Source organism: Peromyscus eremicus, chromosome 2 (assembly GCF_949786415.1).
Source record: "Peromyscus eremicus chromosome 2, PerEre_H2_v1, whole genome shotgun sequence".
NCBI lineage: Eukaryota > Metazoa > Chordata > Mammalia > Rodentia > Cricetidae > Peromyscus > Peromyscus eremicus.
This window is the reverse complement of record NC_081417.1, coordinates 153,759,452-153,784,990: the sequence shown is the minus strand read 5'-3', so window position 1 is coordinate 153,784,990 and position 25,539 is coordinate 153,759,452. Positions and strand designations below refer to the sequence as shown.

The 25,539-nt window shown below is 49.6% G+C and overlaps 1 protein-coding gene across 1 annotated transcript in view; it reads left to right on the top strand.

Annotated features, from left to right (window-relative positions):
• The first annotated feature begins 656 nt into the window (after nt 1–656).
• Kazn (kazrin, periplakin interacting protein) overlaps nt 657–25,539 on the top strand; it is a 390,355-nt gene continuing 365,472 nt past the window's right edge. Inside the window, exon 1 of the mRNA XM_059255339.1 lies at nt 657–1,039. Within this exon, the coding sequence (XP_059111322.1) occupies nt 799–1,039 (241 nt within the window). The 5' untranslated portion in view covers nt 657–798. The remainder of the gene's footprint in view (nt 1,040–25,539) is intronic.

Below are 25,539 nucleotides of genomic sequence, written 5' to 3'. Positions count from 1 at the left end.
AGACTCACTGTCCACTAGCTCTCCTCCCCGCTGGGCATTTCATCCCTGTAACTGGCAAAGCAAGAACTCCACTCTTGAGCTCACTCCAGCAGCCCCCTCCCTCGGCCCTCCATCCCACGCTCCCCTCCAAGGGGCCCCCTATGCAAGCACCCCTCTCTGCTAAGCATACACCGCCTCCTCCGCGGCGACCCCAGCCCAGAGCGGAGCAGTAGTTGGCCGGGGCGGGGCTGCCCACCGCCGCAGGGAGGGGACAGTGGGACAACTGGGGCCCCGGACGCACCCCTAACCCTTCGCTTGGGGGTGCCACCTCCGACCTCACACGGGCGCCGCCCTCTTCTCCCACTCTCCGGGGATGTGTCCAGGAGATGGGGGGCTCACGAAGCCAAGGTGGTCCCTAAGGTCCCCGGCAGGGCCCCCTCCCGAGCAAGCCGCGAATGGTAGGCTCCACTCGGAGAGCGCCTGGCCCGGGCGGCGCACGGTGTCCTCTGCTCGCAGCTCGCCCGCCCGCCCGCCGGGGTCTCGCCGTTCGCCGCTGCTCCTCCTCCTCCCTTCCTCCTCCTCTTTCTCCTCCTCCTCCCCCCGCCGCCTCGCCACCGCCGGCTCGGGCTGGAGGCGCCGCTGTCATTCCTGCGCCGGAGGAGCCGGCGCTTGCCGGTGCCCGGGGGTCGGGGCGCGGGGGAACCCGGGCCGCTAGGGTGACCCAACAGGTAGAGCCCGGGCCACGGCCGGTCACGCGCCCCCCGCGCACATCATGCAGCTCTTTGTCACCTCTCTCGCCCCCAGGCCAAAATCCTGAGCATGATGGAAGACAATAAGCAGCTCGCGCTCCGCATCGATGGGGCGGTCCAGTCGGCCAGCCAGGAGGTGACCAACCTGAGAGCCGAGCTCACGGCCACCAACCGGAGACTGGCGGAATTGAGCGGCGGAGGCGGCGGCCCCGGCTCGGGCCCGGGAGCTGCGACCAGCGCCTCGGCAGCAACGGTGACGGTGGCTGACTCGGCGGTGGCGACCATGGAGAACCATCAGCACAGCGCTCAAGGTAGGAAGCGCCCGGCGCCCGGGGCGGGGACCCAGAGCGCGCTAACCGGTCCCAGTGGTAGCCTGGCCCGCAGTAACCCCCATGCTCGCAGCGAGATAGCTTTGCATTGTGGCTCATAACCCTTTTCGCCTGGCCATATCTACGCGCTGCTTCCCAGCTTGGGAGTTGCAACGCGGTTGTCATGAACGCCAACCCGGGTGCAGTGTGCACGGGGGTCACACGGTCACACTAGCCCCTGCCGGCTAGAGCTAGGCGCCGCTGGCCGGTCCTTTTCAGGAAGCAGTGGAAAGTGCCCTTTGGAGAGCACACAGACCCCAGCTCCGCCGCAAACTTTTCATGCCCTCGCCCCACAGTCCTCCCACCCCTCCAGTTCCAAAGGCCTCTGAAATGATTCCCGGGGGGAATCTTTGAGCTCTGCTGCCCTGGAGGAGTGGACTTGCATGCACTTTTCTCCACGGACGCCAATCCCCTTGGCTAGGTTGCATCTGGAGTTTATTTTCTCCAGGCTTGAGATGGTGCAGGCAGTCCTGTGGATGCTTGAGTCTGCAGGGAGTTTTACATTTCCAGCAACTATACAGGGAAGAGCGCTTCCCAGGGGGAAATCACGGATCTCAAAGCTTGATTGATGGCTGTCTGGAGGAATGAAGGCTTGAATGGTGGGTTGCTAGGAGCCCCTGTTTGAAGGACCCTCTGCAGTTTGGAGGAAGGGAGAAGAAAAGACAGCTGGCCAGTGCTGACATTGAGAGATGACACTTCTGAACCCTCAGCAAGGGGTAAAGGTGTGAAATAAGGTGGCCCTGCCATGCATGCTGTTTTCTGAGCGTTGGAAAGCAGAAGCTGAAGCCAGCTTTTCAGGATTCCCCCCTCCTGCCCCTCACCCTCATCGTCCTTTAAGAAGCAATACTGCTGCTTATTCAAACCATTTGAATTGTAACCTAAATTGCTAAAATCCAAAGGGATGGAGAGAAGAAAAGAAAAAACAAAAAACAAAAAAAAACCCTCCAGCCCAAGAGGACCACTGTATAACTATGTCACTTGGAGTGCAAGGTACCAATGCCCAATGGTTCAGAATGGTTTTCTGATTCTGCTATCTCAACAGCTCCTCCTGAGTGTTGAGAGAGACTGTTTTTATGAGCATGCCTTCACTACTCACTCCATCGGTGTGTTTTGGCCTTACCTTCACAGGAAGGTATGCCTTTGCCCTGTGAGATTCGCAGCTTCAAAATCTGCAGTTCTGTGATTTCTAAGTCAGACCCTAACTTAGTACTTCCGGAGCCTGTTGGGCGTCTTTAGGGATCGTGGATGTAATTTGGCCATGATGTAATGGTGAGAAGGTGGTGTGGCCCTGGTGTTTGCCACAGGGTTTTCAAGGTTGGCATCTGGTTGTTCTTGTCATCCATCCCTGGTTATGTCATCGTGTGAGAAAGAACCGTAGGTGAGAGGAAAGCAGACTGCAGGCTAATGCTTTGGTTTTGCAAGCAGCGACTGTTCTAACATTCCAGAACTAGCTAAGGGCTGGCGTTTGGCTGTGGAGCAAGAGCCCTAAGGGACATGGAATGATACTGGGATAGTCCCACTGGCCACCCGTTCCTGGATGGGGAAAAGTTCAGTGGCTTTTCGTCTGAGTGCTGGTTGCTCTGTGGACTGGGCGTGCTAAGGAATCCAGAGTACCCTGCTGATGCACTTCACTTGAAAATCGAAAGACCTGGGCATCATGATGACTAAATGGTTGTGGAGGCACAGCAGGGGGTGTTTCCTTTTTCTTTTGTGTTTTGTTTTTTTCTAATAAGATGCACAAGGCTGCAGACATGGGAGTGGTTTTGGGATCACTTGGTATCTTTAAAAACACACACCACCAGTAGCTCCCCTGTGCCCATGGGGACCTTCGCACCTGCCTGGTGCCAGTGTCCATGGCAATGGGTAGGTAATAGGCGGACAGAGGAGGAGGGTCTTGTTGTTTCTGATGGTCTTGTTGCTGATGGTTTTCAGAACCGGTACGATGGGCCCTTGGTGACTGTATAATCAGAAAGTGTGTTAATGATTTTTAACTGAACTCATCTGTGGGTAACATGTCCACTTAAGTTAGTATGACTTTACGTGGGTGAGGTGGGTGGAAGGAAAATGAGACTCCTGTATAAGACACTGGGCATTTACTTATCTACAGTAACAGCACTCAATCCTGGAATGTATGTGTGCACACACACATATATGTGTAATACATACATATATATATATATGTATATGTATATGTCATTTAGTCCTTGTGAGCTTTTGCTCTCATTTGTTTTGTTTTTCTTGGGAACTCTGACACTGTTTGCCTAGAAGCCCTGAGCAGGGCAGGTCTGGTCGCCTCTTTTGCCACAGCTCCTGTTATGTTCCTAAAGGGGAGCCTTGAGTTGTTGCGAGCTAGTTTTCAAGTATGGCGGGTCACCTTCCCCCTGTCCTTCCTGACAAGGCACGAGGGTGGTGCAGGGAAGCTGGGGACCCTTGAGGCTTTCTGTTCCTCCAGGTTAGAGTCACTCGTGTGTTCTCTTTTTACCCGCACTGGAGCCGCTCAGTGGGACCAGACCCTAAGAATACCTGAGGCCGTTAAGTTGTCATTTCTCAAATCGAGGTTTTGAACGAAATGAGTATCTTTTAAAACGCAACTGTGTAAGTCACTTTTAGCTAAAGTGCATTATGTACACATTAAGAGCACGCTAATATGCCTTTGACAATATTGGCACAGATAATTACAGGAAAATGCCACCTTTTCCATCCTTACCCCCCTCCAAGAGACGGTCAGAACCATTTTCAGTTTATAAAAAATTCTTTTTGGAAATGAATAGAGGAAGTGCATCACTCCGCTGTTGGGTACTTTTGTTGCAGGCGAGACCACTGGGTTGATGCCTTGTGATAAAGCAAACCTGGGTTTTCCTAGAGGGTTAAGGCAGCGTGTCGTTTAAACAAAATATTAACTCACTTGGGTACCCTGTGTGAGCGGGCACGGTTGCTATGTAACAGGATCTAGAAAGTGAACTGCTGGAAATCTGGGCTCTCGGCACTTCGCAGGATCTGCTTTCGGAATTTCTGTTGAAAGAGCTCTTGGCAGAGGGCCCATTGCCTCTCTCCTGTTGCAAGTGAGTTGGATAATCCTAAGGAGGACTGTAGGCCAGCCTCACCAAGGGCATCCGTGCCGGGTGGCACATTTCACAGCCCCAGAGGCCACCTCTTAGGCTGATGGGGTCACAACTGCTTTTGACAGGTGGACAGAAAAGGGGCTTGGTTAAAAAAGAAAGAAAGAAAGAAAAAAGAAAATACAGAGCTAAGCATTTGTTTCAATTCGTCTTGTTGTGGGAAGGGGGTTGTTTGAAATACATTTCTAAACTGTGCTCCTAGCGGTACCAGCTCTGGGAAAGTGTATTTAAAATGCTTACTGTTCTTTGAAGGCAAAATATAGCAGTTTGCTTCTCTGAGAATGTTTTATCTGATGAATGACTAATATTAGATTCAATTGGCTGCTTTGCTGTGCATAGAATAAAACAATTAAGAGCCATTACACCCAATTTAAATAGGTGTTAACTGTATAGAACATAAAATGCTTACACCCGGTAGGATGGATGCTCACGGCCTTGAGTTCATTGTTTATTTGCGGTGTGTGCACATGGGTACCCGTGGATGCCAGCAGTCAGCACTGGATGTCTTCCTCGGTCCTTCTCCACTTATCTCTTGAGACAGGGTGGTTAACTGACCCTGGTGCTCACTGATTGGCTACACTGGCTTGGCCCCTGAGCTTCAGGGACCCTCCTCTCTCTGCCTCCCCAGTGCTGGGATTACAGGCTCCTGCTGCTGAGCCTAGCTTTTGTCCATGGATGGTGAGGATCTGAACTCCAATGCTCATGCTTGTACAGGGAGAGCATTTCACTGACTGAGCCCTCTTCTCAGCCCCCACTGGCAACTAGAGGTACAGAAAGTACCTTTCTTTGGTATTGGGGAGAGGGGGCAGTCCCTGTCTGCTGCATTTGTTAAAATGGGAAGATGGGAAGGATCAGTCTCCATCTCTGTAAATGTTCATAACTACACACAGGTTGTATTTCCTTCTCCAGGCACTCCAACAGGCAGTTGCCTGGATCTCGGCATCTCCTCACTACAAAACACTGCAAATTCTTTGGTGAAGTTTGCATTACCTTAGGAGTGGTGTGTGTGAGGAATCCACGGAGACACTAGACATTGTTGTTCTGCAGATTGACTTCTGTGCACTGGCATCCACTCCTCCGTTCATTCAGCTCTTGCTCTCTTTTTTCCAGGGGTTCTATCTGCCTCAAAAGAGGGGATTTCCTAATGGTAGACAGGGTGGAACCCAGGCATGAGGCAACATCTCTGAGGCCCCGCACGTTTTTGTCTCTGCAGTGGGCTGAAGGGCCGTGTCTTTGCCTAACGTGGAAGGTGGGGCTTTACATTTCCTCCTAAAAGTTACTGCCTGGAGTCACCAAGAGATCGCTTACACAGGAGGCCAGCATGGTTGAAATTAGTTATTGATTGCCTATCATTTACTATCTTTCCTTTGTCTTTAAAGATGCCTTGGGAGGGTCCCTGGAGCCAAATTTCTGGTTCTGGTTCATTTTGTATTGTGGTGTTTATTTCCTGATTTTTTGTGACTTTCCAAAACTTCTTTGATGTCAAGCGGGGAAGTCTTAGCGGGTCTGGTTTTCACAAGAGGCCTATTTGCATACATATCATCTCAGTGTGAGGTGACCAGTGTCTCCACACCCTCTCCCTCACTCCTCAACCCCAATGGCGCCTTTGAGGGATCCCATAGGGTTCTAATTTGTGACTTCCTGGCTGCCAGGGAGTGGGTGGCAGATGGGCTTGGCAGGTGAGAATTGCTCACTGGAAGGCTGCCTGCCCATCCTGTAAGCCATGTGGAGCACAGAAGGTCAAACTCAGGGTCTTGGACCGCTTGCTGGTTATTTTGTGTGTGTGTGTGTGTCCAGTATTCACTCCCATGTTGTACAGCTAAGGCAGGAAAGGGCAACAGGAACACCCCCATCCTTTTCAGCCCTCTGTACCCATCGTATTGAAGACCTTACACGACAGCCTCTTAGGCTAAGTCTGGTTAGCAGCCCAAGTCAGGGCGGGGGCAGGGGGCAGTTACTAATTGTGCTGGCTAATTCTGACTATCAACTTGGCACACCTGGGGAGAAGGAACCTCATTTGAGGAACTACCTCCATGGGATTGGCCCGTGTGCATGTCTGCCGAGGAGCATTTGCTTGATTGATAATTGACCTAGGAGGGCCCAGTGCACCATGGGTACTAACCCTGCGCAGGCGGGTATAGACTGGGTAATAAAGGCAGTTGGACATGAGCCTGGAAGCAAGCCAGTTCGCAGCATTCTTCCCTGGTCTCTGCATCCGTTCCTGCCTCTAGGTCCCTCCCTTGATCTCCTGTCCTGGCTTCCCTGATGGTGGACTGTAGCCTGTGAGCCCATAAATCCTTTCTTCTCTAAATTGCTTTTGGTCAGATTTCATCACAGCAACAGAGAAGGGAATGAGGACATTTACTTTAATTCCATATCTTTAAAACCAAAAATTTTGAAAGGTTCCTATCAGTAGAGAACTGTGCGTGTGTGTGTGTATATGTATTTGCATATGTGTGTACACGTGTGCATGTATGTACCACAGTGCTTTCAACTTTGAAGATCTCTAATCATTAAAGCCTCAAAATTAAGCCATGCCAGGTATGACTCAGCATTGTGTTATAATTGTTGGAAAGTTCTAACAACTCACATGGATTAGAAAGTTGCGTACATTGGCTGTAGTCAGAGTCCAGAGGGCTCGGATCCATCACCTCTTCCCATTCATTCTTGAGGCTGCAGGAGCCTAGTCTCATGGCGAGTCCTGCACGCTCTGGATTGGTCTACTTGAACTCTGGTCCTTGACCCCACATGCACACACATGCTTACCTGGACACATGCAGCGCCACATAGATCAGGCAAGATGAGAGGGGACTCATTCTGTCTGTTAGACCCAGGGAGCTGGGCGTTAAGTGATCTTTCAGATGTGAATTAGCCCGTATTGTTTGGGCTAGATATCAGGGCAAGGGACACTCTAAAGGACACAGGTGCCACCAGCGTATCACACAGCATGTTGATACCCCAAGGTGCAGAGAAGCAGACTCAGATAGAATCCCTTAGGAAGAGACAGCGTCCCTGAAGCTACAGGGTGGCCATCCACAGTGGTAGAGTGTACCTGGTAGATGCTTCATAGCAGGGTACATTCCCCCCAGATGACAATTACCATCTCTGCTCTCCCTGCCCGGGCCCACCTCTCCTACATGGAAGCTAGCACAAGACCCGGGCTCAGAATGCTTCTTCTACTCCATGAGGCTGGACGAGACCTAGTGATCTTGCTCATGTGATGAACCTCAGATCTGAGTGGTGGCATGCACGTTGTGCTCTGCGGGCCTTCCTGCTTCCCCCTTGGAATCCTCAGCCTCCGCAGACATGAAAGAAGCTGGATGGAGTCTGAGTGAGTTTGGCAGCAGCAACTGTTCAAGCAGGTGGCTTCTGTGGAAAAGGAAATCATCGGTTCTAAATTTATTCTGGTGTCTTTGTTAAGGTGGCGCCAGACCTCTGGGTCAGGCTCCTGAAAAGCCCTTGACCCCTTTTCACCCTCTGATCAATGGGGACCCTCACCCCGGAGCTTTTAACACACAATTCTGCCAGCAGAGAGGTCCGGGCTTCTGTTCCCCTTCTAGACTCTACTGTCAGGCCCAAGGACAGAGACAAGTTGTAAAGAGATGATGCCCTGCTCAGCCGCCAGCCCCTGTCCCCTCCCATCCAAGCATGTGCTTAGGGACCCTGTAGGGATGGCAAGGCCCTTCCTCTCTCAATATTGCCTCAGCTGTGCCGAGTGTTTGAAATACATGAACTGTTCATTATGATCCAAATGGCCTTTGGAAGGAAGCTGGCCCAGGGCTAATATTTTCCATTCGCCTTCAGACTTGTCATTGTGGTTCTCTGAGAACACCTCTGAGGTGCGTGACAAAGCACCCCAGTGTTTCAGGACCCCCTTAAAGCGTGTCCCCTCTCCTTTTTGAATATTTTACTGTAGTTGTAAATGAGAACTAATTTCAATGCCTTTGTCAAAGTTCTCAGTAAACAATAATAAGCTATATGAATAATACTATATGAACCCCAGGCCCAGGGTAAGGGCAACAGTTATGCCCAGTTTGGGGTAAAGGAAACCATGTCTCAGAGAGGTAAAGTCCCCTTTCCGTAGCAACATGAAAATGACCAAGATGGTGACAATATCAGGTGCCATGTGTTGATTCATCTTATGGCAGCCACGGGTCTTTGTAATGATTTAACAAGCATGTGCCACTCCAGTACCCATTACTTATATGGGAAAACTGAGGCACAGAGGTGCTAGGGTACTTGCCAAAGAACATGCAGCTGTTACAGGACCAAGATCTGGCTCCAGGGTCCATACCCTCACTCACACAGCACTTGGGTGCCTGGGGTCAGTCTACTTCCACACACCAGGCCAAGATGAAACCTACAGGTCTCTCTACTGTTTAAGCCTGTGCATGCCCCCTGGCTGCCTCCTAAGCTGGAAGCATCCTTAGGTTGGCTCCATTAAGAGGCCTTGGAGTGCCCCATAAGCCTCCTCTCCCAGATGGTGGGGCCTAAGGTTGGTGGCATTTTGAGGGATGCTCATGATCAAACACCAGGCCCTCTTCCGAGGCAGTGAGGCTGCCAACAAGGACGCAGCTGGGGCTGCTGCAGGCTTAGTGGTCCCCGGTCAACAGTGGAGGGAAAGCTTAGGAACTTGGGTTGAGGACTTCATGTGCTTTCTGTATCTTGGGAACGAAGGTTCTAAACAAAACTGGAATTTGGGGATTCCCTTACTCTCCTTCCAACCAAAGCCCTTCTTCCCCCTCAGCTTCTCCCTTTATGGTCTCGGGAACTTCCCATGGCCCCCAAACATTCCTAGCAGAGGACCAATTGATTCTCACAGACCCTTTCCCCAGGGTCCTCATCCTCCGCTGTCAACAGGTCATGACAGTTTCTTGTTGTTACGACCTTTCTCTTCATTTGTAGGCTTAGCTCTACCCCAGCACCAGGAGCTCTCTCCATACTCCAGTTGTGATGACCAAAAAAATGTCTCCAGAAGTTGCCACACGTCTCTTTGGGCCAAAATTATCCCCTGATGTGACCTCAGGTGAGGGCCATCTCAGTGCCTAGGAGGACAGAGGCTTTTCCTGTTTCCTTCTACTTCCTAGAACTCTGCCTGACACACAGAAGAGCTCAGTAAATATGTGTTGAATAAGTGGGTGAGTGGATGGAGGGATCACGATGGGTGAGGAGATGGATGGATGGATGGGTGGATAGATGGATGAAGGGAGAAATGGATGGATGGAGAGATTAATGGATAGGAGGCACTGGATGAGTGGGTGGGTGGGTGGATGGATGGACAAATGGACAGACAATACTGACTTGTGGATGTGTGGGATTAGTCTACTTATTACATGAAACATGCTATCCTGAGGCTCATTGGTTAATGATGAGTCTCTTTAACTGAAAGCTTATGTATCACAGCCTAAGCACCGCCCCAAGCCCTTTGTTTGTCATGCCTCCATTCATCCTTTAAACCACCATGGGAAGGGGCTGGGGAGAAGACTCAGTGAGAAAAGTGTAGGCACAAGGACCCGCGTTTGATCCCCATAACCGATGCAGAAAACCAGGCAGAGTAGCAACACCTGACACTCCAGCACTGCGCGAGGTGGAGGCAGGAGACTCCCAGGGCTTGCGGGCCAAAACCTAGTGCAACGGATGAGCCCCAGGTCCAGTGAGGGACCCTGTCTCAACGGACAAACGAAATGAATTAAGGTGGAGTGAAGAGCAATTGAGGAACACACCTAACATGGACCTCTGGTCTCCCCCTGCCCTGCGTGTGTGTGCACACATGCATGCAAACACACACACACACACACACACACACACACACATACACACACACTTCCAGACCAGCCTCAGGCTCATAACCAAAAGCCGGATTTTGAGAAATTGAGATTTAGAAAGATTTGGTTGCTTCTTTGCCCCAAGCTCCCCAAAGTGGCCAGCTGACAAGTGAGCAAATGGGTAGGCGGGCACAGGTCCTGCCAACCTCGGAGCCCGCCTACCTCACTATGAGGAGGAGGAGGAGGAGCATAGTTCACTGCTGAAGACACCCCACCTCCAAGATGGGACGGCTTTTGTCCACCACTTCCCCTTCCTCTTTTGTTCTGTCTCTGTCTGTCTTAGGAAATTGGGCTCATTGGTTTAGAAGCCACAGATTTAATAAGATACGGACAAGTTATCGCTCAGCCCGGTAGGTGTGGCTGACTTGGAAACATAATTACTTTTTATAATAAAGGTCTAGACATATAATGGGGAAACAGACAAGAACGTGACAGCACAGAGGCTTCACTGACAGGCGTGACAGCCGTGACATGTAGTAAGAACAGCGTGGAAGCACATTAATGTCACCTCGAAAGGGCAGACTGGCCATGACAGATTATTAAACAATACAGTTTCTTCATAGGTTGGGATTGGACACTGTAGATTACAGTGATGAGGTGGGACCTTCTTGCCTAGAGAAAGATCGTGGACAAAGAGTTAGGCCCAGCTCTTGAGAATCTGAGGCCTAAAGGACAGAGAGTTCAAGTCCAGTCTGGGCTACATTGTAAGACTGTCTCAAAAGAAATCCTCGGCTGTTGACTACAGTCTTTAAGACTCCACGTTAGGTTCCTTTTGACCTTTTAATGTAAAATGCTTTCTCTAAAGGGCATTTGTGTGTTGTGTGCTTTTTTTCTCCATATGTAGAAATGACATAAAAATAGAAGGAGATGGTGGAGGAAAAAGGGAAGGGGAGGGGACCAGAGAGGGTCCTAGAGAGTGTGGGTGATCAAAATGTGTTAAATGTGTGTGACAATGTCAGAATGAAGCCCTGTGATTTGTACAATTTATATAAACCAATAGAAATAAAAAATGATGCAGGAGAAAGCGACTGGGAGAGATGCAGGGCTTAAGTCTAGAATAATTGCTCTGAAAAGTCCTCCCTCCCTCAAGAGAGCAAGAGAAGATGCAGGTCTCAAAGCAGGTGTACACAGAGCTTTTGGGATGAGCTTCCCACTGAGCCCCTTGCCAACTGCAGTAAACCAACTTGAATTTCTTCACTTTCCTTAATGAACCTGAATTTTAAAAAGAAAGCAACTATTGAAAATGGTGTGTTTGTTTTAATTTAGTAAGTGCGATTTGGAACTCATGTCCCCTCTCTTTTCTTTTTGTTTTGTTTGTTTTTCCATCCCCTCCATTTGAAATTCTGTGCTCTGGATGGCAGGATGGTATGAAGTTGAGAAGTCTGCTCCTCACCCTCAACAGTGCTGGGATCTAGATAGTGTGGATAGTATGGAGGAGACCTGAACCACAGGCTTCTGTCCATGGATTCTTTTAATCAATCTATCTATCAACTTCACTGGGCTTTTCCTGGTCCTACAAGGTAGCCACACCACATTCACAGTCAAGAATGGAGAGAAATGGATGTACGTATGGTCTCACTGCTTGTGCCTATCCTGACTTCTCCGTTAACACAGTCCCAAATGGCGCTGCCCACAGTGGGCTGGGTCTTCCCGCATCAATCAACTTAAGGTAGTCCCCCACTGGCACAACCACAGGCCAGCTTAATGTAGACAGTTCTTCATTTAGACACTCCTCCCAGATGATTCTAGGTCATGTGACATTGACAGGTAAAGCTAAACAGCAATATGGTTACATCATCTCTCAAGATGATGCCCTGTTCTCTATACCCAAGGAGAGGCCATGGCATGGGAACCTTCTGGCATCTCCTTTCACCATAATCTTTGACCTGTGCTCAGGCTCACTCTTAGCTCCCCATTGGTAACCTAGCCAGATCACTAGGGAAATGTCTGCTGACTCCAGTGGCTTCTACCTGGAGATGATTTCCCTGAAAGACAAGGTCTTCTATATCCCACATCACCACCATCCAGGATTTTAGAGTATGGGAAGCCCTGGTATGGAGCCCTGAGGTATCAATGCATGAAAGTTTGTATTCCCCCTGTGTCAGGGGAGGGGAGACAAAAGCATCTAAGCCACCAAATCTACCACTTTTCTTTCTCTTCACTGTCCCTCCCAGGAGACCCTTGAGGTCCCCAGAGCCTTGGTTATCAAAGTCCCTGAGGTAGGATGTCTTACAAAAGAATGACAACCCACAAAGTCTTCAGATGTTACCAGGTATCCCCTGTAGAGGATGAAAGAGCTTCTGGCTTGGAAATTCCTGGTTGAATGGAAATGACATTCAGCATGCCCCATGGACTGAGACTCATTGAGTGAATTCTGTTACTAATGGCACATTTGTTGTTGAACTCCAAGTTCTCTCCCTTTTAAAGGAAATCCTTTTATTTCCCCAGTCCACCTCTGTCTCCCAAAGGCAAAGTTGTTTGTCTTTAATCCAAAACATAAGTTTGGGTGCGATGCTTCCATGCGACTTAGGAGCCTTGCTTGTAGGAAAATCTCTGCATCCCCTGGTAGCCTATTGGCTGTCCCTGCTTCCTAATATACCTAGACCCCACTCACACTCATGTTGGAGCCTCTGGATGGAGCCCATTGGTGGTGGTTCATGTAATAAACCAGTCAGCTGTCTTTGATGGGAACCAACAGAAGGCTGCAACCAACTTCTGAGATGCTCAACCCTCAGAGGCTGGAGGGCTGAGCTCAGACGAGACAGATCATATGTTGCAGACTACTTCCAGAAAGTGACCCTTCCCTGCTGAGCGATCTCATGCTGGCAGCATTAGCCAGGGGCCACTTTCCAGGAGTTTAAACATTAACCAGGCGTTTTATTCCATGTTTACATCCAGATAAGACATTGCTGCTACCACCTTCCTGCTGGGGCAGTGATTCCAAGAGAGAGGCAGGAGAGTACTTTCTGGCCTCTCCATATTAGTGGCTATGTCTTTTTCTGTTTGAGGAAATGCTTGAATGCAGTGGGTTAAGTTACACTCCGCAATACTGCTGCTTCTGCATCAGCGTGTGTTTGAGAAAGCATGGGGGCTGGGGAGATGGCTCAGACAGTAAAGTCCCTGCTCTGAGCATGAGGAACCAGGTTTGAGTCTAGAATGGTGGTGTATGCTTGTAATCCCAGAGCTAGGGGAGGCAGAATTAGGTGGAGCCCTGTGGCTGGATGCACAGACAGGTGAGATGTTTAGAAAGCTCTGGGCCAATGAAAAGACCTTGTCTCAAAAATCAAGGTGAACCACTCCTGAGAAATGACGCCTGAGGTTGACAACCCTGTCCATGTGCACGTATGTGCATGTGTGTGCATGTACAACCAAAAACACATGAGTACCTGTGTGCATATGAACATTCACATCTGTAACACACACATGTAAACACACACACATCTACAGAACACACACAAAGAGAAAGGAAAACACAAAAGGACATGTTCTCTCATCAAGCTGTACATTGGAAATACAAAAGTTTGGACTCCCTGCTGCTCTTTCTGGCCACCCATAGTCCCTGTGGCCTTTGGATCTTACAGCACTACAATGGATACAATTGGACACATGTGCAGCTCCATGTAGGACAGTACCCAGCAACGTGAGGTCACAGTCAGGTTTTGGGCACGGGCCCTGGATGATGGAATATGCCGCCCTAAAATTCTGCATCTCTTCTTGATGTTAAAATGATTCTTGTCTCTTGAGCCTGTTTCTGCCCTGGTGTGACATAATCTGATTACTCTGTGATTTGGGCTTGTGGCTTTAAGAAAAGCACTACAAAATTTTCTGCAGAGTGCCTCATTGACTTGAAGACAGGAAAACACCAGTTATTGTCAGAATAACAGAACTGGCCCCCAAACTAGATTTTGGGCAATATGATTTGATTGGCCAACTGCCATCCTTAACTAGCATCATCCTGCCCCCTCTCCAGCTCTGCCCTCAGACCCCTCAAGCATGCCATCTATCACATCATTTTCTCATTTATGCCGGCACTGGATAATGACCTAATCTCCACAGCACGTTCCGATTTATGAGAGGAGATGGCATTTACAAAACCATTTCTCCATTCTACCATAGACACCCGAAGCAGGTCCGCACTTTCTTATAATAAACCTTCCTTTTTACAATGGTTTATCACCTGCAATTAAGATCACCTGGAAGAGCCTCATAAATGGCTTTCATTTCTCTTCTTTTGTGTTTGGTTAATCTCTTGCTGGTGGGTTGCCCAGCAATTGGGAGGGAACAGCCCAGGCAAGGGAATTCCACTCAGAAGACACACCTTACTGTTGGAGAGGAATGGACTGACAGGATGTGGTCACCCCAGGGCCAGACTTAGCTGGGAGGATTGTCTGCACATTGGCAAAGCAGTTCCTGCAGCGGATGTAGCTGTTGGAAGGGAGAAAAGACAAGCAGACACGGCCCACTTAGGAGGAGTCTTCATTGTCTGTCACACACAAGATTGGCATCAAAGAAAACAAAAAGTTTAGGGGACTGGGGAGATGGCTCAGTCGGTCATGTGCTGGCTGTGCGAGAATGAGGCCTCAGTGTGATCTCCAGCACCCACATAAAAAGCTGGAGGTCGTAGGGCATGCACATAAATCCCAGCACTGGTGAGGTAGAGACAGGAAGATCCTTGAGGCTCACTGGCCAGCCAGTCTCACCTAATTGGAAAGCTCTGGATCCCAGTGACAGACCCTGCCTCAAATAAACAAGATGGATGGTGCATGAGGAACTGTCCAATACCCAAAGCTAATTTCTGTCCTCCACAGGTGTACACACACACACACACACACATGCATATGCACCACCACCTCAAACAACAACAATGACAATAACAATAATAATAAATAAATAATTTGGTAGCTGTAGTCAGCCTCATTGTTCGGGTTCAGTCTGAAGTGATGTTGAGAGATCACAGCTCCTAGGAAGGGTCTACGCTGAGTGTGTGGTAATCATTTCTTCAAACAAACGGCAGTGCTGTCGGGGGCAAGTTCAGCATTTAAAGAGTGGGACATAGATCTCTGTCCCCTACTTAGTGTCTGGCCCAGCTCTTAATGTGTCTTAGTGGGAGGAGGTAGAGACGTGTCTTTACCAACAGAAGCCTCAGTTTCCTTGTAGGGAGCCCTTCTCCTAATGTAACTGTAAGATTAAATTAGAGGGCTATGATATGCCAAGCCCAGGACCCAGCGCTTGCCAAGTCCCCTGTAAATGTCATTCATGAACGTCCCCAAGGGTTTGGCATTCTCAAGGCACTGAGAGAAGAGACTACAACCATTTCCTCGTTTATTCCTGCAATAACATTGAAGAGAAGAGTCTGATTGACAGATGCTGTGATGGGCACAAGGGATACCCAGGCAACTGAGGTGTTCACCACCTGCCTGAAGATGGATGAAGGAAGGGCAAAGAGAGGAGACCACAGAGTGGAACTCGAGACCTGGATCCTAACCCTGACTCTGCCACCTTCGGACTGTAGAATAGCAAAGGGGCTGTCTCACCTCCACAGTGACTCGTGATACCAACGGTCTGACCAAGGGATGGGATGTGTTACCCCCACCACCTACGACCTATAGAGCTGTGTGGAGGAAGGGCGCTGGTCACATTGCTGTGACAATTCCTGACGAAAGTGACTAAATGGAGGGAGGGTTTCATTGGGATCACAGTTTGAGGGTGCAGTCCCTCATGGTGGGGAGGAGCATGAGGCAGGGGATCCAGATCCCCAGGCCATGGGATAGTACCACCCACAGTTACGGTGGGTCTTCCTACCTCAGTTAACTTCATCTAGAAACTCCCTCACAGAGACACATGCAGGCTCACCTAGGGAATCCCTCACAGCTGCGCCTCGTGGCATGTCTCCTAGGCGATTCTAGACCCTACCAAGTCAGCAGTCAGTACTAACCATCACAGGAGATGGGACATTGAGTCAGCCAACATGAGCGTGTTGGGTAAGCCTGACCTCTCCTAAGTTCCTTCTACCCGTGATTTCCTTCGTAGCATTAGTGATGGCATCACTCAATCAGCTCCATTTCCAGGTCTATTCTAGAGAATTCAGGTTGTCTCGTTGGGAGAATAAAGCCTTCCTTGGCTTAAGCAGAGATGGCGTAAGCCTGTGATCTTGGCCGGAGGTGTGTGTGCAAGGTCACTTGAACTTCAGTGTGTAAAGTGTGGTTGCCCCAGTGCAAAGCATGCAAGCGGGCTGTGTCTGCGCCAGAGAAGGAGTGCAGAAGAGTGACTTTGCAGTTGAAGAAACTGAGGCCAGAAAGGCCAAGTGAGCCCGCTGAGCCGCAGAGCACTGGGGTCAACTCATCCCCAAGTCTCTATGCTTCTCCAAGTGGTGTCCACATAGATACAGAAGTACATACTGCAGACCCTGGAAAAGCCATGTGACACCATAGACACTTCCCTTCGTGTGTGTGTGTGTGTGTGTGTGTGTGTGTGTGTGTGTGTGTGTGTGTGTGTGTGTATGGGGGAATACATGTACATGAGCATGCCAGGATATAAGGTGTGTCTCCCTCTATCACTCTCCACCTTATCTTCTTGAGATAGGGTTCCTCCCTGGACCCAAAGCCTGCTATTTCCAGTGTAGACTGGCTGTCAAGAAAGATAGGCCTGTCACCACCCCCAATGCTGAGGTTACAGGCACATGTAGCCTTGCCCAGATTTTTACATGGGAGCTGGGGATTTGAACTCAGGTCCTCATCCTTTCAGAAGCAAGCACTCTTACTCACTGAGCCATCTCCCAAGTCCCAGATGCATCCTTTCTGTGTCTCAGTGAACCTGCACTGTGGAGCAGACAAAGTGGAGACAGGGGAGTCCCTGGTCTAGGGTGCATGGCTCAGTTTGGCTCTCATAGAACACAAAAGATCATGATTTGGAAATGAAATAAAATAGAAAAGAACAAGCCAGATGCCCAAATTAAAACATTAAATCTTCCTGGAGTTTCCGTGCTCTGAGCCATGTAAATAGGGGTGAGGGCAGAGTCCCTCTGTCCACAAATCAGCCTCTGGAGCCCGCGGCCCTGGCTCACTCAGGTAGTTCAGCCCCTCACCCTCGGTGCTTGGCATTTCTGAGATACAGGGGGGTTGGAGGGTCCATTTGTCATCCTGACTGCTCTCCCCAGGGTTTCTTGGAGGCACGATCTCAGGGTTGCCTCCTGCATGAAATATGAAGCTCGGGACAGAACCGGGACATTTCAGTGCAGCAGGGTACACAGGGGAAGGCCGGTTCTCTGCCCTCACAGGCTCATTTGCATTAATTCTGCTCCCAACCATTTGTAATATAGTGGTGGGTGTCCATCAAACAGCTATTAACCGCGCAGCCTACTCCTAAGGGGCTGGCTGGGCTGCCTCTTACACATCCAGGGGACAGCGTGGCCCACATGTTGGGTCATTCTGTGGTCTCCTGAGCCACCGCGGAAGTGAGAACTCCCCCTTTGTTTCTGCTTAGTCTCTCAGGATCCTGCATGCTAATGACCTTGGCGTATGACTCCAGCCCTTGAACTGGGTGCAGACACCTGCTCCATCCATTTCCAGCACGCTGTCCTGTTGGATCCCATCGCTGATACTTTCTTGTCTGTGCAGTACAGCTGTCATACAACCATCCACAGCTGGAGTGGGTCAATGCATGTGAATCTCCATCCTAAGTGTGTGACACACATGGGCATGCTGAGGGCTCAACTGACATTAAGTGTGAATGTTAAACCACGTTAAAAATCGAGGACTGGGAAAATGGTTCAGTCTGGAAGACCTAAGTTTAATTCTGAGATCCAATATTCTAAAAGAGAGAGAGCGGAAGGGTCTTTGGGGGGATCTAGCATGTCTCTGATATCTGTGTGGTAGACCAGCATGCCACGAGGACAGGAACACAGTGGAGGTGGGTAGCATGGCATAACATTATTATTATTATTATTATTATTATTATTATTATTATTATTATTATTTTAAGATTTATTTATTTAGTATGTATACAGTGTTCTGTCTGCATGCATCCCTGCAGGCCAGAAGAGGGCACCAGATCTCATTACAGATGGTAGTGAGCCACCATGTGGTTGCTGGGAATTGAACTCAGGACCTCTGGAAGAACAGTCAGTGCTCTTAACTTCTGAGCCATCGCTCCAGCCCAGCATAACATTTTTATTATGCACCCATGTCCCTTAGTTTTCTGGAGACTAAGAAACGATGTCACGTTTCTAAGACCTTGGGTGTCAGCCATTCACTTTGAGGAGCTTTTCCGGGTATATTTTGGGCATGAGGTGCCCACATGAACCTTCTGCTGGTCTAACTGGGAAATCATCCTCCTCTTCCTAATGTATGGATCTCTGGTGTGAAAACTGGCCATAGGATAGACCTGGGTACGTCCAGGTATTGTTAATCTATTCCCCTTGAGCTACTAACGGTGACCAGGTGACTTTGTGGGTAACCTGGGCCTTGCTGACTGTGTAACCTGGGCAAATTCTATAACCTCACTGGGGCTCCAGTTTCTCTGTTCATAAAATGGTACAATATAGTAGAGACAGGCTCATTTTGAGGTTCAAGTGAGATGACAAATACCAAGACATTTTGGTTCCCAAAAGGCTCGTGCCTGGCTTTAAATTGTTTTTGTAGGAGACAGAGATACATGCATAGCTGATCTAATACACTTGGAAAGAGAATTTCTTTAAAAAAAAAAAAGGTTTATTTATTTATTTGTGTATATGTGTGAGTGTATGCACATGAGGTGGGGGTGTATGTGTACATGGAGGCTAGGAGAGGATGTTGGATCCCTACAAGCTGGAGTTAACAGGCATTTTAGGGTGATCAGGCTTGTTGCATGAGCTGGACCCCAAGCACAGCAAGCTTTGTGACTGCTAAGCTGTCTGTCAAGCCCCAGAAAGAGAATTTCTAAGGGAAGTTCTAAGGCCCTTTAGGAACTCAAAGGTGAGACTCTTTCCAAGCACAGGCTGTGGTGGACTGGAAGTGGGCCTCCGTTCCAGGTGGAGAGTCCACACCGACAAGATGGTGACAGCAACACCCAAGCTGTGGGAACTTTAAGTCAAAGGAGCTTCTTACCCTGTGAGTCCCAAATGCTGCAAGCTAGAAAGAAGCTGATCGAGGCGAGTATGGGGGCAGAGGCTGGCTGCCATGCCTGGGCAGAAGTACTGGGCTTTCAAGTAACAGTCAAGGCTTCAGGCCCGGCTCTGCCATTTACTAGCCATGTGTGACTTTGACCAGGGCAATCGATCTCTTGCAGCCTTTGTGTGTGTGCACACATACACATGCCACACACAAACGCACATACACAAACACATACATACGCACCACTTATACACCCACACAACACACACACTGCACATATACACATACACACAAACACATATACACACACACCAGATACAAACACATATGCACCCACATACCACACATAAACACACACTTACACCACATATACACACATACACATCACACATACACCACACGTGCACACACACGTATATATACACAAACCTCCCATACATACATAGACACACATACCACACACACACAGAGACATATACATATACACACCATATGTGTGGTGTGTATATGTGTTTGTGTGCAGTGTGTTTGTATGTGTTTGTTTGTGGGCTCTGTGTGTTTGTGTGTGTGTGTGTGTGTGTGTGTGTGTACTCACACACACATGTGCACATGTGTATAACCAGAGGTCATTGCCAACTGTCTTTCTCAGATGCTTCTCACTATTCTTTAGAGACAGGGTCTCTCACTGAGCCTGGAATTCATCATTTCAGGTAGACTTGCTGGCCAGCCAGTCTCCAGGGCCCTTCTGTCTCCACCTCCCCAGTGCTGGCATTACAGGCAGGTGCCATCACACTTGGCTCTTTACATGGGCTCTGGGAATTCGAACTCAGGTCCTCACGAGTGCATGGCAAGCACTTTTCTTACTGAGCTTTCACCCAGCCCTGCAGCCTGAGGCTTATTTTCTTTAAAATGGAAACAGACAGTTGCACCTTCAGTCTGGAGCAGCTCTGGGGCTCCTGGGAAATGCTGTGTAGACACACACGGCAGAGCTCCCAGCACACATGAGCTTTGATGCAAGTCTTGTCACTGCTGTCATCAATACCCCAGGTCACTGGCAATGGTCCCCTCTCCAAGCTCTACCTAGTCTTCAGGATGGAGTTTTTGGGCCACCCTCCCTGAATAGGAACTTTCTCACTGGCCCCAAGAGAGACTATAGAAGACGGCCACTCTAAGGAGGACATTGTCCTGAAGTTTGACCTCTTACAGGAGTTGCCAAGGAAAAAGACAGTTACTGGGGGCAAAGACTGAGTCCTCTGTGTGGTGGTCCATGGTGGGGGGTGGGGTGTCCAGGACCCCCCACGTCATTGTCAGGCACTAAAGAGCTAATGGATAACAGGATGGTGGAGAAAGGGGCGGGGCTTCCTGCCTGCCAATCCCAGAGCCACGTCAGGGTATTCAGGATGACTGCCATCAGTGGATTTTCCCCTTAGAACCAGATGCTGTGGCTCACAGGTGGGTCTATTTGCCTTCTGAATGCAGAAAACGCATATGCTAAATCCAGACGCTTACGTAGGAAGAGTGCTATTCATGTCTGCTGTGCCTTGAACCACACTGCTCTGCAAGATTTCTGGCTGTAAGGAACCTGAGAATAGGACTGCCCCAAACCCCTAGGAGATGGCTCAGTGATTGCTATAGGATGTGATCCTCCAAGTCAAACAACCACCATCTTCATCAGAACAGCCTTGCCTGCTTGCAAGAGTCCATCACCACCAGGTTGTTGACATTTCCTCATAGAAGAGGGAGATGGGGAGAGTTGTTGACCCCTTTCCTGAGATTCCAGCTGCCCCCTGTGGCCCTTTGATGCAAGTCTACCCTAATTGCTGGTAGTCTGAAGAGTGGGTGGGAAGAGCTAGAGCACACAGGGTAGAGGAGAAGGAACTTAAAAATATGTTGCATCTGTGTGGCTGTGGGGAAGCCACCATCCATCCCTGGTGTAGACTTTCCAGTGCGACTGCTTTGGGGTCCTCTGCTCTCCTGGTTCCCCAGGGAGGACTTGATAGGGTCATACTTTGGTTTGTTTTGGGTCCTTCTGAGGAACGGTGTACACTGCTCATGTCTCCCCATAGATGGGATTCTCTCAGTACCACCATACTGACGCCCTGAGGCCCCTTGGCTTTGCTGGGAGCCTCATGGCTGGGACACCTACCTCTGTCTAGCATTCTCCCCCAAACCAGCTGCAGAGTGGCCCTTCCTCTCCTGATACCCCAAAGAATTTGGGCCTTAGCCTAGGAGTTGAAGTCTTCCTTGCTCTGGGGGACCAGATGGAAGCCAAGGAAATGGCATGCATAGGAAGATGCAAAATCTTGCAAAACCCACTTCTTGCCTGGGCATTCTAAGTACGCCACCGCAGGAGCAGAAGCCACCAGCCAGCCAGTCTTGTCCAGCACAGACCATCAGCCACTGAGACAGCTTCTCCCCTTCTCAGCACGCATTGAAGGGGCAATTTTGGAAGAAAAATGTACCGATTTTTCTTCTCCTTTACCCTGTGTCTGAAAGTCAGCTGTGCCTCTGACGTTTGAAACACAACAGGCCTTTAATAAATGACACCGGTCAGAAGTCCCCAAAGGCAGCCCATTGGAACTCCATCTTGGAAAGAGTGGATTGTATTGATATGTTTTGATTGAGTTTGCTTTGTGTTGGGCCTCAGTGGGGGAAGGGGGACACAGTAGACAGTGAGAAATGGAATTATGTTGACTAAAAGAACCTATCTTTTAGAGTCTCCTTATAAAATATTAATACCTCAAAATCTCTGCTTCACCTTTAAGCCTTACCTGAAGTGAAATGCCCATGTGCCTACCTAGAGTGACACGTGGCTTTGTGGCGGGGGTGGGTTCTGAGAACCTCTTAGATAGACATTGCTGTCCTGTGTGAACATCCATGATGATAGTGTGTGTTTAAGTGGCACACAGGGTGGCCGCTTCCTGGTCTTGGAGATACAGTAAACACAGATATGTGAGGCTGAACTGAGACACTGCTTATGGTAAACTTCTTTCTCTCTTTTTTGTTCTTTCTCTCTCTCTCTCTCTCTCTCTCTCTCTCTCTCTCTCTCTCTCTCTGTGTGTGTGTGTGTATGTGTGTGTGTGTGTGTGTGTGTGTGTGTGTGTGTGTGTGTGTGTGAAAGACAGAGGATTATCTTAGCTGTCTCTCCTCAGGAGTCATTCACCTTATTTTTGAGACAGGGTCTCTCACTGGCCTGGAACTGACCAATGAGCCCCGAGGAGCTTACTGTCTCAGCCTCCCCAACACTAGAATTAAAAGTGCACACCACCATGCTTGGCTTTCTACATGGGTCCTGGGGATAGAACTCAGGTCCTCGGGCTTGCGGGACTATCTCTTCAGCCCTACTATTCTTTATAAATTTTTATTTTGAAGACTCCACAAAGCCTCCACGGGCTTAAATGACCAGAACAGCATGCCTGTGACCGCAGAACTCAGTAAAGAGACTTCATTCATTTATGAAACAAAGTCGAGTTGATTCCTTTTGGGGTGCGAGCCCTGACTGAACCCGACTGGTCCCTACCTGCAGTGACTGCGTTTGTCAGAATGTGGCTTTTGGCTTTGCAGGGATAAATACCACTGTGAGCAGCAATTCCCAGGGACATCATTACTACGTTGGTTAGCAACACCAAAGCCCCAAACCCTCTCATTCCCTTCCCTCCAGCCCCACCTGCTCTCCCCAGACGTTACCCCCAAACTTCACCTGAACAAACAGGAACTCTTGGCTTCTCGGTGAGGTGATGTCTGGCTTTTCCAGTGAAATCTCACAGATAATTGCTAGTCTGTGCCAGGAGCCCTAATAGAGGGAACTGTGGGTGCCCAGCCTGTGTCACCTGAAGGATGCCCCACCCCAGGGGGTGATCATGGAAGAAGTTAGCACTGGTGCCAGGCAGCTGATCAGTAGGGGCACATCTCTCTCCTTCCTCAGCATGCTGCATGTAGGTGGGTTTCTTTAAGCTTCGCAAACAGTTCAGAGGATGAAAGCATCAGGAGACCCACGAAGTAACCTTCGGGGTAGGAGCTGTGATGAGCTGTGTGGCCCCTCACACTTCAGAGTCGTCCAAGGATAACATTCCAATTGTAATTAAAAGTGAGAAAGAAACATCACGTGTCACAAAAAGAATCCAAGTCATTTAAAACCAAGGAACCCAGGAAAAAAAAAAAAAACACTTAGAGAAATTCCCTTTTTAAAAAGCCCCCAAAGAGGTTTCACTTATTTTAGAAGCTAAAAATCCTGCTCAGTGGTAGTTCATCAGACTGTTTGAGGGAGGGTGGGACTCAAAGATTATTTTGACAAGATAGAGTTTTGACTGAGATTGGGGAAAGCTGAAAGCGTTACTTTCAGATGTAATTATGTGAAATTTCAATTATCACCCATCCTTTTTAAAGTCTCTCAGTTTGGCAGGCAATTAGTAGACGTGACAGCGGGTGGGGGTCTGCGAGGTGTGCTGCGTGATTCTTCCCAGGGTCAGCCACCCTCGCAGTAATTGGATGTCCTGGCTGCTCCGGGAATGATAGGATCGGAGAGTGGCATCGATGTGACTCAGGAATCTTGAGGTGCCACCACTATGTGCTCTGGGGGCCCCACGCCTAGTCGGTCTTGATAATTGTCTTCGGTGTGTCAGGTCCATCTAGACCCAGATGCTCTTTGACTGTCGGCTTGGGCTGGAGGAGCAAGCCAGGCACAGGAGCATTCCTGTCTTGCCCTGATTTCTGGCTGAGCCCAGAAATCTGGCCCCACTGAGGGTGCTGATGTCACGAGAGGCTGTTTCTTCTGCCTGTCTGTGCCTCTTTAGCTGCCTGTAACCCATGACATGATTCAATGACCCAGGTTGTCAACCAGATGTCACCATCCCTGAAGTTCATTCAGACGCCTTCACTAAGGGTAACACTGCAGCCATCAGCTGGCCTTGGGGAGTCGCTTCATGTCGGGCTGAGTGGCCTGAGGCACACAGCGCGTGGCAGCCCCTTGTGGTATATAGCATGCCTACCTGGCACATGGGGAAGCAGAGATCCAGAGGGCTCAAGGTTTTGCAACCTGCCCAGGGATTCCAGGATCACCAAGACAGAAATGGATTGGGTCCAGCTCTGTTCTCAGTAGCCTTGCCTGTGAGCTGGGTGATTGTGACAACCCCACAGTGATGCCATTAGCCTCCAATCACCCTGTGAGTCTCTTGTAGGCCTTCTTACAGGACATTTCTGACTGCAACTCTCTCCATAGTCCAGCCCCAGCTTCTGTCTTTGGTACCTGCCCTCTACCCCGTCTCTCCACTCTCCTGTCTTATCATCCAACACCCATGCTCCAGCCACACTGATATTCTGTGTTTGTGTATGCATGTGTGTCTGTGTGCCTGTGGAGGCCGGAGGTCAGCCTCAGGTGTCGTTTCCCAGAAACCATCCACCATGTTTTGCTTGAGGCAGGGTCTCTCACAGGGTCCTGGAATTTCCTAAGTGAGTCAGACTGGTAGTCCATGAGCCCCAGGGCTCTGCCTCCTGCATGCTGGTATTATAAATGCTCTCCACCACACCTGGGTGTGGCACTCAGACTCAGATCCTCATGTTTCCATTGCAAGCATTTTATCAACAGGGCCATCAGCCCCCACACCCAGATTCTAACTCTTCTAGGTTCTCAAAGCTTTTCATGTTGCCTGCAGTCCTGTTCTCTCCTCTTCACACACACAAAAAGAAACCTGCCAATGCTTAAAGGCCTTTTCTGAAAGCTTCAGGGCTCTACCAGACACTGTGTCCCTCCTGTGCACTCCCGGAGCACACTCACTGTGACTCCTGGTGATTCTTCATTGAGCACCTACTACGTTCCAGGGGCTGTTGGAGACACTGGGGACAGAACAGGGAACAAGAAAGTAAAGGAGAGATGTAGAAAGCAGATTTGTCTGCACAACGTCTGGGAAGTGAAGGAAAACAGGCAAGGAAAGGAGCCAGAGATGGGGCCTGGGTCTCCTCCAGAGTCAAGTCAGATGACAGAGGGAGGCATAGGACCAAATACAGAATAAGCATCAAGATGGTTGGGAGAGTCTGTGCAAAGGTCTGTGAAGCTGCAGCCTTCTTGTGTGTTTGAGGAAAGTAAGGAGGTCCACGGAGCTGTAGCTTGGTAAGAGGGAGAAGTAGAAGTTGGCACAATACAGGAACAGGTCAAGGCCGGAGGGGCAGCTGGGCCAGAGCGTGCAGACTGGGTGAGAACGCAGAGGGTATGGCAGTGTGGCTCCTCTCTGCGTCTCTGTCTCTGCCCGCCCCCCCCCCCCCGTGTGTGTGTGTGTGTGTGTGTGTGTGTGTGTGTGTGTGTGTGTGTGCTCCAGAGTTTGATGTCAACTGTCTTTCTCAGTCACCCTCCACGTTACTTTTGGGGACAGGGTCTCTCACTAGGAGGTCACCGGCTCACCTACACTGGCTGGCCA